The sequence below is a fragment of the Seriola lalandi genome, unplaced genomic scaffold (assembly GCF_002814215.2).
Source record: "Seriola lalandi dorsalis isolate HSWRI2012SDOR001 ecotype SW California unplaced genomic scaffold, Sedor1 jcf7180002054487, whole genome shotgun sequence".
NCBI classification, from domain to species: Eukaryota; Metazoa; Chordata; class Actinopteri; order Carangiformes; family Carangidae; genus Seriola; species Seriola lalandi.
In genome coordinates, this window is record NW_019525040.1 from 702,386 (window position 1) to 716,207 (window position 13,822).

General features: G+C 40.4%; 1 protein-coding gene across 1 annotated transcript in view; it reads left to right on the forward strand.

Annotated features, from left to right (window-relative positions):
* The first annotated feature begins 10,674 nt into the window (after positions 1-10,674).
* LOC111659738 (alpha-1,6-mannosylglycoprotein 6-beta-N-acetylglucosaminyltransferase B-like) overlaps positions 10,675-13,822 on the forward strand; it is a 111,923-nt gene continuing 108,775 nt past the window's right edge. The window contains exon 1 of the mRNA XM_023412753.2: positions 10,675-11,162. Coding sequence (XP_023268521.1) covers positions 11,095-11,162 — 68 coding nt within the window. The 5' untranslated portion in view covers positions 10,675-11,094. The remainder of the gene's footprint in view (positions 11,163-13,822) is intronic.

Genomic DNA, 13,822 nt, shown 5'->3' on the forward strand with positions numbered 1-13,822 from the left:
TAATCCTGGTTTTGTCTTTCTGTTTTAAGCATAAACACAGTGTAGAGCCTCTCTCCACATCACTACCCACCTGCAAGTAACACCTGAACTCATTTGCTCACAGCATTACAAAGTTATTGTGGCCCTCCGTGCACATCTACTATCTAGATTTATGAGTCTTGTTTTGGCTGGCGAAGAATGAGAATGAAATTGAGCACGTTTATTCAGTGATAAACAAGTGAAAAACAAAGTGTCTATGTCGAAACATCTCTCTCTCTCTCTCTGTTTCTTTCTCTCAGACACACACACACACACACACACACACACACACACACACACACCTTTTTTTCTCTAATTTTGGTAAAGAATGGCTGTTGCTGCTTATGGCCGCCCTGAATTGCCAGCTTGCGTGTAAAATGACGCCAGCAGCTGAGACCTCCCTACAAGTGATTCATTGCTTTAATCACTCTGGCTCTCCAACCTCTTCCCAGCCACAGCAGGGCTTGACACATCACTGCCTTCACAGAGCCCTCGCACCATTTGTCCTATTTAGGACACTGTCTCTACTCTTGTAGACAATTAGATATTGGAGGTACAGTGTTGTGTAGACCTAGTAAAATATAGCACCGCCAGGGCAGGTTGAATTGCTGTGAGAATTGTTACGTGGTCATCCCCAAGTCACCTGAGATGATGGAGGTTTTCTTGTACATCTCCAAAGTCAAAGACCGAATCTGATGACTGGGAAATCACAGAACCTGGTGAAAGAATTTTTATCCTCCTCGCTGATGTGTATTTTATTCACTCACATTTAAAGACAGGCAAGTTTGTCTGATTATCTTGCTTTCAATTCCACCTCACTCTGTTTAACTCAGAGAGGTCATAAAATCATTTACCAACTTCTATCGATTTTTGCCTTGGTCTGTCTTTTTATTGCTGTGTAATGTGTGTAAAATGGATAAAATCAATGACTCCTCTTTTCTTCATTTGCCACACTAAGTCAGAGATCTGAGTGGCTCCGTGGACACACCAGTGGATGAAAAAGTTCCATCATATGCCAAATGTGTTGTTGGTTCACTGAGGGGGAACTTAGGAGATTGCAGCTGAGTCTTTTGTTCTCATTTCTGTCAGATTTTGATGAAGAAACTAGGTTGGTGCGTGGCTTCAGCAGCTGCTGTGCCACTATTTAGGAAACCTGCGAGAAACTAAAGGGAAAGAAGATGGCTCTCTGAGTGCATGAGGACACTGACTTCTACTATACAGTATGTGGAAAGAAGGATGGCTGTTGGCTGAGAAAGTCGTCCTGGGACTCAACTCTCATGCAGAGATAAGAGGTTCGTCTGAAGTGAGCTTCAAACGGACATGACCGCTCATTCAGGTCCACTCACAAGGTTTCTTGCATGCTTTCCCATTTATAGCTTGAATTTCCACAACTGTGCCCTCCTGTACTGTCTTCTCCAACAAAAGCAGAGCAGCAAATTACACACAGATGTGATGGTGGATCATAGCGAGTCTGTGTGAAACTGCTAAGATGTCGCCCCAGAGGAGGTAAGAACAGCAGGAAGCAGGGCGTGCAGCAGAGTGGCTTTGGAGTTTACACGCTGTGGGATGTGGCTATTTCACTCCCAGTGTGAGACTAGGATTCTGCTCCCATGAAGAGAAGCCAAGAGCTTTAGCCAAAGAGGCTGGAAGGAAGCGGGTGTTCACTCCTCATGATGTTTCCTTGCTTGCCAGTGTTTTCCAACAGGTATCTAAAGGTCAAATTATTTTTATGCCTCTGCGTTGGTGACAGACAGCGCCAGAGGCGTTTTCAGGTTGTCCATTTGTATGTCCATCCATCCCATTCTCATGAACATGATATCTTTGTAATGCCTTGAGGAAATTTCTTCACATTTGGTACAAACATTTACTTGGACTTACAGATGAACTAATTAGATTTTGGTGGTCAGAGGTCAAAGGTCAAGGTCACACGGACCTCACAAAACCTTGCCTTGTGAACGCAGTATCTCTGGAACTCTTCAAGGGAATCACTTCATGTTTGGCACAAATGTCCACTGGGACTCAAGGACGAACTGATTAGGTTTTTGGTCCAAAACTCTTCGCACAGCAATTATGACATAATTTAACACAAATGGTAAATATTTTATACGACTCTGGATACACAGGGATGTAACTTGAAGCCATTCTGAGATGTCGGAGGCATACAACAACAAGGCGGTAATGCACAAAAAAAGTGCATGTCATACATTGTCTGTGTAGTGTGTGTTTGTTTTGTGGGATCCAAGTAACGTTCATGGCCAAATATGTGGAGAGCTAAACATGTGTGATGTTGAAAAAGGAAAGGTTCTTGCTGCCACAAAGTTGGAAGCACATTATTGTTGAGAATATAAATGTAAGCTCAAGCATTACAGTTTCCTTTAAATGAATGAAAGGACCTGGGCAAAATCATGAAAAATAGCCCCAGACCAAACGTTAACTACAGTATAGTTAGAATAGTGTCTACCAATTGCATCTGCATGATTACCTGATATCCCTTATTTGATTTATAGCTTATTTATTTCTGGCCACCGGCTGGTAGAGTGAAGGACCTAGATGACGAGGCAGAGAAATTAAAATGGAGGAAGAAGAGGCTCTCCCATATGTGTATGCACATGGACATCTTTGGAATCAAATTTGAACATGTTATGTACCACCAGCAGTTTCTTCTGCCAGGACAGAATGTGTGTTCTCTGTGGCTGCTGGTTGCCCAGTGTGTTTTATGTGAAAGCCTGTTTGGATCAAAATGTGGGGATCAGCTCTTTCCTGTCTCTAGGAAGATGCTTGTCACCTTTGTATACTCCATCCTTGCCCTGCTGTCATAGACTGGGATTGTATGTCTGTCAGTCACAGTGTCAGTATTAGGGCCCTCAACGACCCCCGTAAGCTTTTCCCCTTTGGCATTCTTCAGTGATGTCACACTCTGATGACTGGTCCTGTCAAAATTAAATGTGTGTTAACATATCAGGGTGAACACATGCTGCAAGCTGTGCTTTCTTGAGCATAGCTTTTTCTCACTTCCACAAAGCTGGACACATGATTTAATGTTGAAATAATAGCCTGTTTTCAATATTAGAATTTGTTTACCGCAAATAACTTGGTCTATTCTGAGAGAAATTCTTTTGTTACTATTTCCAAATCCCACACAGACCCGCACTGTGTAGCTGTCACTCACGCACTGCAGAGATACAGAGGCTCTGCACTGAGACAGCACCATGATGTTTGCTTGTTTGTGTGTGTGTGTGTGTGTGTGTGTGTGTGTGTGTGTGTGTGTGTGTGTGTGTGTGTGTGTGTGTGTGTGTGTGTGCGCATGGCTGTATGAGTGTGTGTCAGTGTCAAACCACACAGGAGAAGAAAGTCAATCTTGAATGTAATGAAAATGCAAATTGTCTCTCTCATGTCGACCTGCGCTGTCAATCAGCATCATAATACTCCATCGCCTTTCAACCTCTCACAAAACGGCCCACAATCAACCCGGACGTGACTGGGACAAATCGCTCCACCAAGCCATTTCCCTCATTCATTACAGATAAATCAATCTCCCTTATTGTTATGTTCTTTCCTCATGTCCATTCTCTATTCCTCCATCGATTTCTGTCATCCCTCCATTTGTCTGAACTGTTTTGTCTTCATCCCTCCTTTCAACAGTTTCCCTCCATCTCATCTAGAGGGAGGTTTGTAATTGGTATTAAAAAAAAAAAAGTTGGTGAAATGAAAAACGATAAAGTGAACAGGTAGCTGGAGGTGAATGGGATGATTAACGATTAGTAATTAACTCGAGGCTCTGTTTTCAATTACAGTTCAGTGGTAATAGATTGTTTTTTGTTTGTTTGTTGTGACTAAGTCCAGACTCCCAATTAGTCCATGTTTGTTTGGGAGACCAAGGAGGTCAGGATGGAAGCAGTGAGTTTGAAGCAGTCTCTGAGTGGGTCTAAATTAACAAAGGGAGGTTTATTTCATTGCCTGGTGAGATTTTTCTCTCTTTTGTTCCTCCGATTTTGAACTTCTGTGCAGCAGACTTACAGAATCCTGCGGCAGAAATGTCACCTATGTTAGTCAAGAGTTTTCACATTTGATTACACAGTAGCACAGTTTATTCCACTGAAATGTAAGGGATTTGTGTTGTAGACCAGATGAAAGAGCAGACTAATGCCTCTTGCAATGAATAACAGGCACAATATACACCATTCTATCCCAGTGCCTTTTCAGCAACAGGTGAGAACTCTGTCACACAATGTAGTTTTGCATTTTGAAACTTGCAGAATACCTTCAGTTTAGGGTCTTTAAACTCGCAATAGTTTGTGATACTAACGTGATTTGTTCACTGATTTATTGGCCACTTGGTGGCAGCAGAAATAAGCTGTAAATATAACAGTGACATATTATCACCTTAAAAGTTGACATGGGAAACTGGTTAGCAAACATTTGTCCTATTTCTCATCCAGCAGACATTAGCATTTATTTGGCCATACCTGTTGCATTTAAGCCCTCGTTTAGCTCTGTTTGGGTCTTGGGAAATTTCTGGCTCCATCCGTCCATATTACATTATATTATAGCCCTTATCCTAATAAGGTTGCAGGGGGGCTGGAACCACTCCCATCTCACATTCACACTCACGGTCACACCTACGAGCAATTTAGACTCATCAATTAACCTAAGTCTTTGGACTGTGGGAAGAAGCTGGAGTACCCAGAGGAAACCCACGCAGACACAGGCAGAACATGCAAACTCATTCTTGCTGTAAGGCGACAGTGCTAACAACCGCACCACTGTGAATTTCTGGCTCTTAAGTTGCAAAAATGTTCCAGTACCAGCTGGCTTGTAAATTTGCCTGTATGTTGTTTGGTGCCAAGCAGGTAGAATACAGTCGGTTTTTGGAGACTTTTTTAGAGACAACAGCTGCATGCTGTGGCTGAAAAGGGTGAGCAGTGAGAATGAATCAAAACAGTAAAATTGCAGGTCAGAAAACTATGAGCTTAGAGAAGACCCATAGGGTTCATGGGAATTGCAGAGTAGGGGTGTTGTGATATACCAGAATTGACAATAGCCAAGATGTTTAAAAAGAAGTCAAATATTGATATTGTGTAAATGATATACACATGATAATATTGTGATGGTAGATGTTAGGCCTTGTGGATCTTTTGTTTATCAGTTCGTCTGGTTGCCTTTTCACTATCCATTAAGTGTAATTGCTTTTTTTTGTAGAGTCATGGTAACGAACCTTCTCACAACTGATGAAAGGTTTTTCTATATTGTAGTGTTACCACACTGTAAGGAGAGAAAGTTCACAGCTCTTTAATTGTGCAAAAATACATTCCAAAGTTGAGATGAAGCTAATATGAAGTTTCAGCAACCTCATGTTCATCCTGCCAATGCTGTAGGTTTATTGCCAGGCTTTGTCTCAGCAACAAATATCAACCCATGTTTTACTTTAGGTGATTCAGCAGGTTTACTCTTTAAATTGTTCAGAAATGGGGACAGGCCCATATATTTACATTCATTGTTTGCTAAACTCCTTACAATATCTCCTCTTGATGTATTTTCTTTGTCTGGATGTTGTCTGACTTTTGCCATCTGTTACTTTTTTCCACATCTTAAGCATTGCAGCAGTAACATGGTTTTCCTTTTTTGCAGTTTCTCCTCACTGCCAGAGAAAATTAAATTAGATTGGGTGCCATGGGTGTGTGACACTGATATGCGATTTGTCTACGTGATCAGAGTTTGGATTTTGATCTCAGTCTGTTGTCCTCATCTGAACTCCTCTTGTGACAGCAACGTACCTTTATAATGACCTGCATAAATCACTCGATTAGAATCACATTTTCTTCGGCTGACTCTTCTTACATGTTGTTCCACCAAGATGAATTTAAAAATGAGGAAGTGGCTTTGACCTTTGCTGGCTCCAGAAACAGAAAATCAATTTATGCTGCTGTCCCGATAAACAGCTTCTCCATTGGCTCACAATGCAGGATCATTAGCCTTATCCGCATATCTGTTACACCACCATTGAGAGAAAAGCCAATAAGTAAAAGATGCTTTTAAGATGCATACTCAATTACTGGGGAAATTTTGGAAATCATAATTGAACAGAAAGAAAAACATGGCTTTGTAATTTATCATCGTATTGTACTATCTCTCTCTCTCTCTCTCTCTCTCTCTCTCTCTCTCTCTCTCTCTCTCTCTATATATATATATATATATATATATATATATATATATATCCCCCTTGGTAAAAAAGCATATATATATATGTATTTCCGTTTCACGCAAAATCATTTGAATCTCAAGTTCAAATGATGACATTTAACTTCATCTGTGTTTACAAGCTAAAAGCATCTATTTGCAAATGAGGCTAGTAGACTAATTGGGATTCATTGAGAACCACTTTATCATACATAAGACTGTTGAGCATTGATTACTTCTTTAATCATTCATCAAATTGTTCTGCTCCCTCTATCCAGATTTGTTTAGATAAATTAACATGTGAAAATCAGACATGCTTGAGATAATCCCGTGTGCTGTGCACTGACATTTGCAAGCAAGAAGAATCCCTTAACCCTCACACAGAACAAGATTAGCAGTACCAATCATCCATGCATGTCTGTTCAGTCCTCAGTCTAGAAAAATCAGGCTACCAGCTGTGTAGTCAGCCTGCAGCATTATCAGTCCATAAGCGCATGTAAACAAAAACGCAAATGGATCATGGCCTTTGGAAAAACCATGCAACTCAGTCAGCTCAAAATATTGGCAAAATATTACAGTTGCACCTTGTCATGGTGTCATTTCTTTTGGCAATAATATGCCATGACTACATCGGGTGCTTTGTTTTTTTAAAAAATGGGATCAATTTCTGTATTCATTTATTTAATACATCCATATCTATTTATCAATTTAGTCTGAAATGCAGATCATTTCAGAATATTTCTAATATTAAATTTCATGCAACAAGGCAATTTCCTTAAATCCACGCTTAAAAAGATTTCTTTTTATATTACATCAGTGTAATACTTTTGCAATTTAATTAAGAGCATTTCCATCAGTTTCTAACTTTTCTCTTTATAGTAAGGAGCATTTTGATGTACTTTTCCCTGTGTATGCTATAAGCTCGCCTACAGTTACGCACTGCATGAACAGTAACTAACTCACCATGTGAGATGCTATCTGGGGCTGGTATGTTCCAGTTATTTTTTAAAGTCATTTCTCCCCCTTGGTAAGAAAGTTGATTGCGACTGAAATCTGATAACAACTTTGTGGGCCAGATAAGAGAAGTTCTTGTGAAACAGGAGAAACAAATGTGCCTGTATGCTCTCCTCCCTTTGTCCCTGTCCGATGATAGATGGACTGCGCTCCCCTTCTAGTTTAGCCATCCATCCTACATGAAAATGTGTTAAGCACACCACGTGTGAGGAATATTGTCTCTTGATCTATATTTCACTCGCTCTGTGTCTCTTTGTGCGTGTTTGTCTTAGTGTGCGAGTCTTTCAGCTCTCTTTTATTTTCTGTGCTGTTGCATTTGTATACTGCTTATTCTGTACAGTACTGAAATGTTGTCTCATTTATATGTTTTTTATTCAATTCAAATTATAGTTTCATTTAATGAATTACATTTTCACTTAATAACTTGTCCATATGATTCAAAAAAGATGAATTATGCACCATTTTATTTCACTGTGGATATCATAACGTTTTATTTGGAAAACATAGTCCCAAAGAGCACACCAGAAAAGAAATGTGTTGATAATATGTTTATTCAGGGCGTCCTACCATCCTGTATATTCAGAGTGGTCATTATATCTTGTGGTGGGTTCCTCCTGAGAGCACCAGTGTTTTGATGGGTCTTTGGCTGTTTAAATATTTTGAGCACATTTGGCAAAATGTCATATTGATTAGCTGACAGATCATAAAACAAATCCATACACAATTGATTAGTTTAGTTACAATCACTTGACAAGGTGTGAAGGCCTGCGGGAAACTGTGAGTATAGTGCCAGTTTTAGGGCCTATCTGAAACTATTATTTTGTATTGTAAAGCTACATTATGCAAAGTCTGTATGCAAAAACAATGCATGATAAATAGGATAAATTACACTGCGTTTATGCATTAACCCCCCTGGCCTGGAACTGGTTTATAATCGTCACTACATTAGGGTATCTCATTTGCTGAGGCCACCAATAGACTGGGTGGGAAAGTCATTTATAAACAACAACAACAACAAAGCAGTACAAAAAGAAAGTCGAACACCAAAAGTTTAGCAGAAAAGATGTGATAATAGATGAACTGAACATCAGCACTGCCTTTTGTTTTTTTATTACAGATTTCCTGCTTCTTCTGTGCCTGAGGTAGCTTTACACTTGCTGGTTAGCTCACCCTCAAGCTAGATGCTGTTTCAAGGTAGACAGCTCATTAAGAACAGTGACAAGTGCTGCAGAGCGAACTTAACCAGCTAAGGGAAAGGAGGACATGACTAACAAAACGGCATATTATAGCTGTGACAGGACCTGTGACACTTTCTCCACTCTAGAATTGGACTTAATACCTCTTCCATTGAAGTAATACAATTCGCTGCTGCAGTGGGCAGCTCCTGCCACTTTTTTAAAAACACATCTAGACTACAGACAGTGCAAAGTTTCCTAAATGATTCCTTAAAAGTGAGCTAGGTGTTAACGTCTATATTTGCTTTGGAAGAGGTGAAGCCTCCTGCCTTTGGGTATTCTCTGCATCTGACAGAATGCTTTTCAGACTTCAGTGATTTCTACTACTGTGCAGAAACTATTCCCACAACCCACAGAGAGGGACAGCCGGCGTGGGCGGTGGGCTGTCAGTCAAATCCACATGTACCAGGGCGAGTGATGCATGAAGGGAGTTTGAGATTTCACTGTCATCTTCAGTCTGGTCCCCTGCAGATCTCCCCCTTCTGCCTCCATTTCTGCTCCAACGCTCCGCTGGCCACAAAGACTGTATAATCTGTGCCACAACTAAAGCTGACTGCTAATCATTTAACTGAACAAATAAGGTCATCTAGAGTTGTACTTTTGGTTTCCTCCGCCTTTTGTTTGAGTCGATTCTCACTGTAGTGGTGCAATAAGTTGTATGTTAGGTTTAAAATGTTTTATTAAATGACCATTGGGAAAAACCCAACAAAAAGGTTCCTGTTGTATTTAAGCCTACTGATAAACTGTATTCTTCAGTACTGTGTCCTTCCCTGTAAATTTATTTATTAATTTATTTAAAAGTTTATTTTAACGTTTTATAAAGTTTGATGAAGTTTTTTGTTCCAACTACTGCTATTATCAGTACTCCTGCTGCTGCTGCTGCTGTTACTGTAATACTGTGGCTGCAGTAACACTACCTGCCGCTGGGTGCCGCTGTTCATCCTGATCACATTCGCTGTCCGTGGTGCTGAACTGCTTCACAGCGATGCCCTGTCATCACCAAATAGATACAGAGTCGCAGTGTAGAGGCCCAATGAGCCCAAAAAACGGTGCTGAAAAGAAATATGTATCATTCCACAATTTATTAAATCCAGATGTAACCTTGTGTATGGTGAAACCTACTCTGTGTACAGAACTGTTGTCCAAACTCATTTTACTTCCCGAAAATGTAATAAAAAATAATATTTAAATAATTTCTCATTCTCTGATGAGGCACTGGATACCACCTGTGGGAGTCAGTGACCTACTCGAAACGGACTGTACCGTTGCTCTATAAAGAAATTGTCATTTTTACAGGCTTCATAGAAGAAAAGGCTATAGCAAACTGTTCGATACTTTGTTCATATTAGGCTACTGAGGCAGGGACAAGAAAGGTTGATGTTACGAGTAGTACCTGAACTCTTAAACTTAAAAGCCATAGGTGGCGCATATGCAGAGAGGTGAATGCGGCTGCGGAGCCTTCCGACCACCGGATCGTTCTATAATACTGTGGAGCCTGACCAGCATCAAGTCAGCCGGAGGAAGCTACAGCAGCATAGGAAATAATGGGAACTTTCCTCCAAAATAAAAGAACACAATGTTCGCACTTAATAGTGGTGTAAGTACGTCAGCCTGCAGTAAAGTCGATTACAAAAACATTTTTTTCTCATAAAATGAATTGCTTTAGATCTGCTTTGTAGATTTTTTTTTTGCACAATAACATTAAAAAATGGGATAGATAATTTATTTCAATGGGCTTCTTTGTCTCCCCTCACAGTCTAAAACACCACAGAAATACATTTTGGAATACTTTGGACTATTGCACAGTTGTGTGCAGATTGTGATTTAAGGATTATAAATGGCAATAATCTTAAAGTAATGTGTTTTTATAAAACATTGGGATATGTTCCCCTATTTAAATTAATTTTCATTCATCTTCTAGTCTATCTATCCATTGCCAGCTTAATCTTTCCTCATCAGACTGTAGGGTCTGATATAGCGAGTGAAAATATCATTGTTATGACCCTGAGTCATAATTTGTGGTCCTGTTTGTATTTTAGTGTTCTTTAGTTTTTGCTTTACCTACGATTTGATGACACGCTTGTTGCCAGCATTGAACATGGGGCTACTACTTTGAAAGGATTAACCGGACGTTCATCACCTCACTACAGCTACCTTGCCTCCTGAGAAGTGAATGAGTATGAGGGCAACACGGCTGACTGGCCACACTCGCACTGGCTTCACCGTGAAGTTGAGTCGTCCACGAAGCTACCTCTCCTCTCCGTGAACTCGTCCACATAGAGAGAGAGAAAAAAAAAATCACATCTTTGATAACAACGCCATTTTTTTTTCTCAAGAACTCACATCGGATATGACTCCAACGGTCGACACAACCTGCGGCGACTTCACCTCCGATTCAGAGTGTTTGCTTGACGACGGAATAACGCTTTAAAAGACATTTTCACACACGGGAAAAGAGACTTGCTGAATAAAACTTTCTACCATTTCTCACGGAGGGGTAAAGAAGCCACTTATGGCTGCATTTTTTGTTTAAAAAAACCCGACTTGACCGCCGCTGTGGACCGCTGGATGGGACGCATATAAAAATGGTTGGCCACCTCAAGTTCCAGGTCGGGAGGTTAACAATGTCAAGGGTCACTCGTTTTGGAAAATGATTACTGGCACCATCGACGGTAAAATAATGGTCAGAAGATGTCTAGTAACGTTCAAGCCGTTCAGGTAAGAGACAAAGAGCTGGAGACGTTATTTTGTACCCAGTTTTCTCTTTAGCCTCGAGCATCGTGGTCGGTCAATATTGATTTAAGTATGTTTTCTCACTGCTTATACGTTTGACATACATTTTAACATACACACGTCCCAAAGCTGGATAGAAATATAATGGCTAAATTGGGTTGTAAAGCCCGGAGAAAATACACTACTGTGTCTCTGTGTACTCTGTGGAGCCAAGGTGTGTGTATATGTGTGTCAGCACTCACCTACACACATGCACATGCACAGGCACACCAGGTGTTTTTTCTACTGGATGAATTAGATTTAGATTCACACGGATAAAGGGCCAACACTGAGCGGCAGATCATGAAAGAGCAGTTGTGAGCTTGTACTACCAGTCAGCCGAGCTCTAACTTAGTTTCTTACCACATGGATAGCTCCATTATCACTGTGTGACTGAGCTTGGTTTGTGAAGATGTAAAGGGGAAACCTGAGGGGATTTCTTACACATGTTAACCACTTAAACAGCTGATCCTTTTACAGTCCATTGAGCCATGTTGTGCCAACCTGCTTTATTTTATTTGCCCAGATAGGTACAGAATGAAGGAATGCTTTTGAATCAAATCATCTAATTAATCCATCTATTGTTTTTTTTTTTTTTAATCCTGGGAGTTGGAGATTAAAAGCAGCAGTAACAATCTGTGGTACAAGAGCTAGAGTATCTTCCCAAGTGGTTACTACAAATCACCTTTTACTCACTTTCCACCCGCTAATACTGTTGTTAGGTTTCCAAAACTATTTCCTAGTGGGCTGGACCAATGGTGTAGCAGCTGTGCAGCAACCTTTGTTTAAAAAAAGTAGGCCTTTGTAATGGTTACATTCATGCTGCACTGAATTGCTTCACCTGCAATCCACTCAGTAGATAGAGCATTTATTCAAACACATTCAATTAAGCAGCTTTGTGACAGTGCTGCACTAGCCTTGACAGTGCAGACAAAGAGAGCTTGCCACGGGTGATTTCATTCAAAATGAAACCAGATATCTAGTCTAGAGCTGGGTTTTCAGTTGTTTTACTATGAATGGTCGGATCATTTTCATTAAAATTTTCCTTTATTGAATAATTTTGGCAAGACAAAAAAATTAAAACATAGACCTGTGGAGAAATAAAGCTTCCTGGGCACAGTTGAACTAGGGATATTGTGAACATGCATCTTAGATCACAGGAGCACCAGGACAGACACAGTAGACAGATTTTCCTCATTTTTGGGCAACAGGAATATTATTACTTGACAAGTCTGATCCGTCGACAAGACCTAAAGCGGAAAAGCGTCAGCTTAGCCAAAGATGTTGCTTGTCATACTCTAGTAAATGTGAAATTTGAAAATCAACATTATCTCAAAATGCAGACGGTGTGTATGGACGCCATGAAATCAGAATCCTTCACAGAATTTAGGCTGGTTCAGGTGCCAGGAAAAGTTTCTTGGAAAACACCCCAAGTAACACCTACACCATGGCTCCTCCACGCCTGGCAGAACTCCTCGCTTCAAAATCATCTACCTAGAGGCATGTGTGAGGAAGCCAATTAGCTGATAGTAGATCTCTCCTTCTGATCCAATTATAGGGAGCAGAGCATTTACTTTAAGCCTGTTAATTAAAGACTCGTCAGGCAGGACCGGGGCCTAATCCTCTCATATCACCCACCTAACGCCACTTTGGAAAACGGCTAAATGATAAGAGAGGAAACGATCGCCCTAGGACGTCATCAGACCAGCCTCTGCTCACCCACATGAGCTGACTATTTTCTCACTTTCTTCTCCCTTTCTTTTCTATCCGTATTTGTGCTGCCATAGCTGCCGTTTCCCTGCCCTGCACACATATGATTTTTCATCCTTAGATCACAGAGATTGTTTATCTGTGATTTTAATCAGCCCATTTTGCGTCATGTACTTTGCGTAACCCCTTCATTTCTTTCAAACCTGGGCCTCTTTAGTTTTTATTATTGTATTAATATAAGGCACTGAGGATAAGACTGAAAAGCAAATATCGGGCCAGTTAAAATGAATAATTGTTCTAAATCAGGTCAATGATTTTTATTATCAGCTTCCACTTACTGTGCTTCCTGACCAGATGGTTGTGTAGATGTGCATAATCCATACAGGTAGAAAATGGCTTCATATTCATGACTAATAATCCCTTGATCATAAAGATTGTATGGGTTTGGATGCACATCAGTTACTGTATTGCTGCTCTGTGTTCCTGTGACAATGATTGAGCTATTCCAATTCATTCCACAATATGCCTGGAACAGATGGAGGCAATATTTCATTATTTCATAACACTACAGTATCCTGGGAGAGACATAGAGCTATATGAGAAAGCAGAGTAAATGAGCATAAGCTTAGATACTGGGACTGTGATGTAAGAATGACTACGGTTTCCCTCTGTTTTTAGTGCAAATTAATGAAGTAATGCTGAACGCAGGAGCGGCCATTGACACGCTGACACTTTGCTTTGAAGCCTCTTGCTGTAATCGTGCTGATCACAGTCATCGTCACATTAAAGTGTTGTCTAATAATCTGCTTCCAACACCATTCAAGATGATAATCAGAATTTTGAGGTCTAATTTCAACATGTATTCGTGCACAAATTACTGTTTGTGTTGTTCCAAG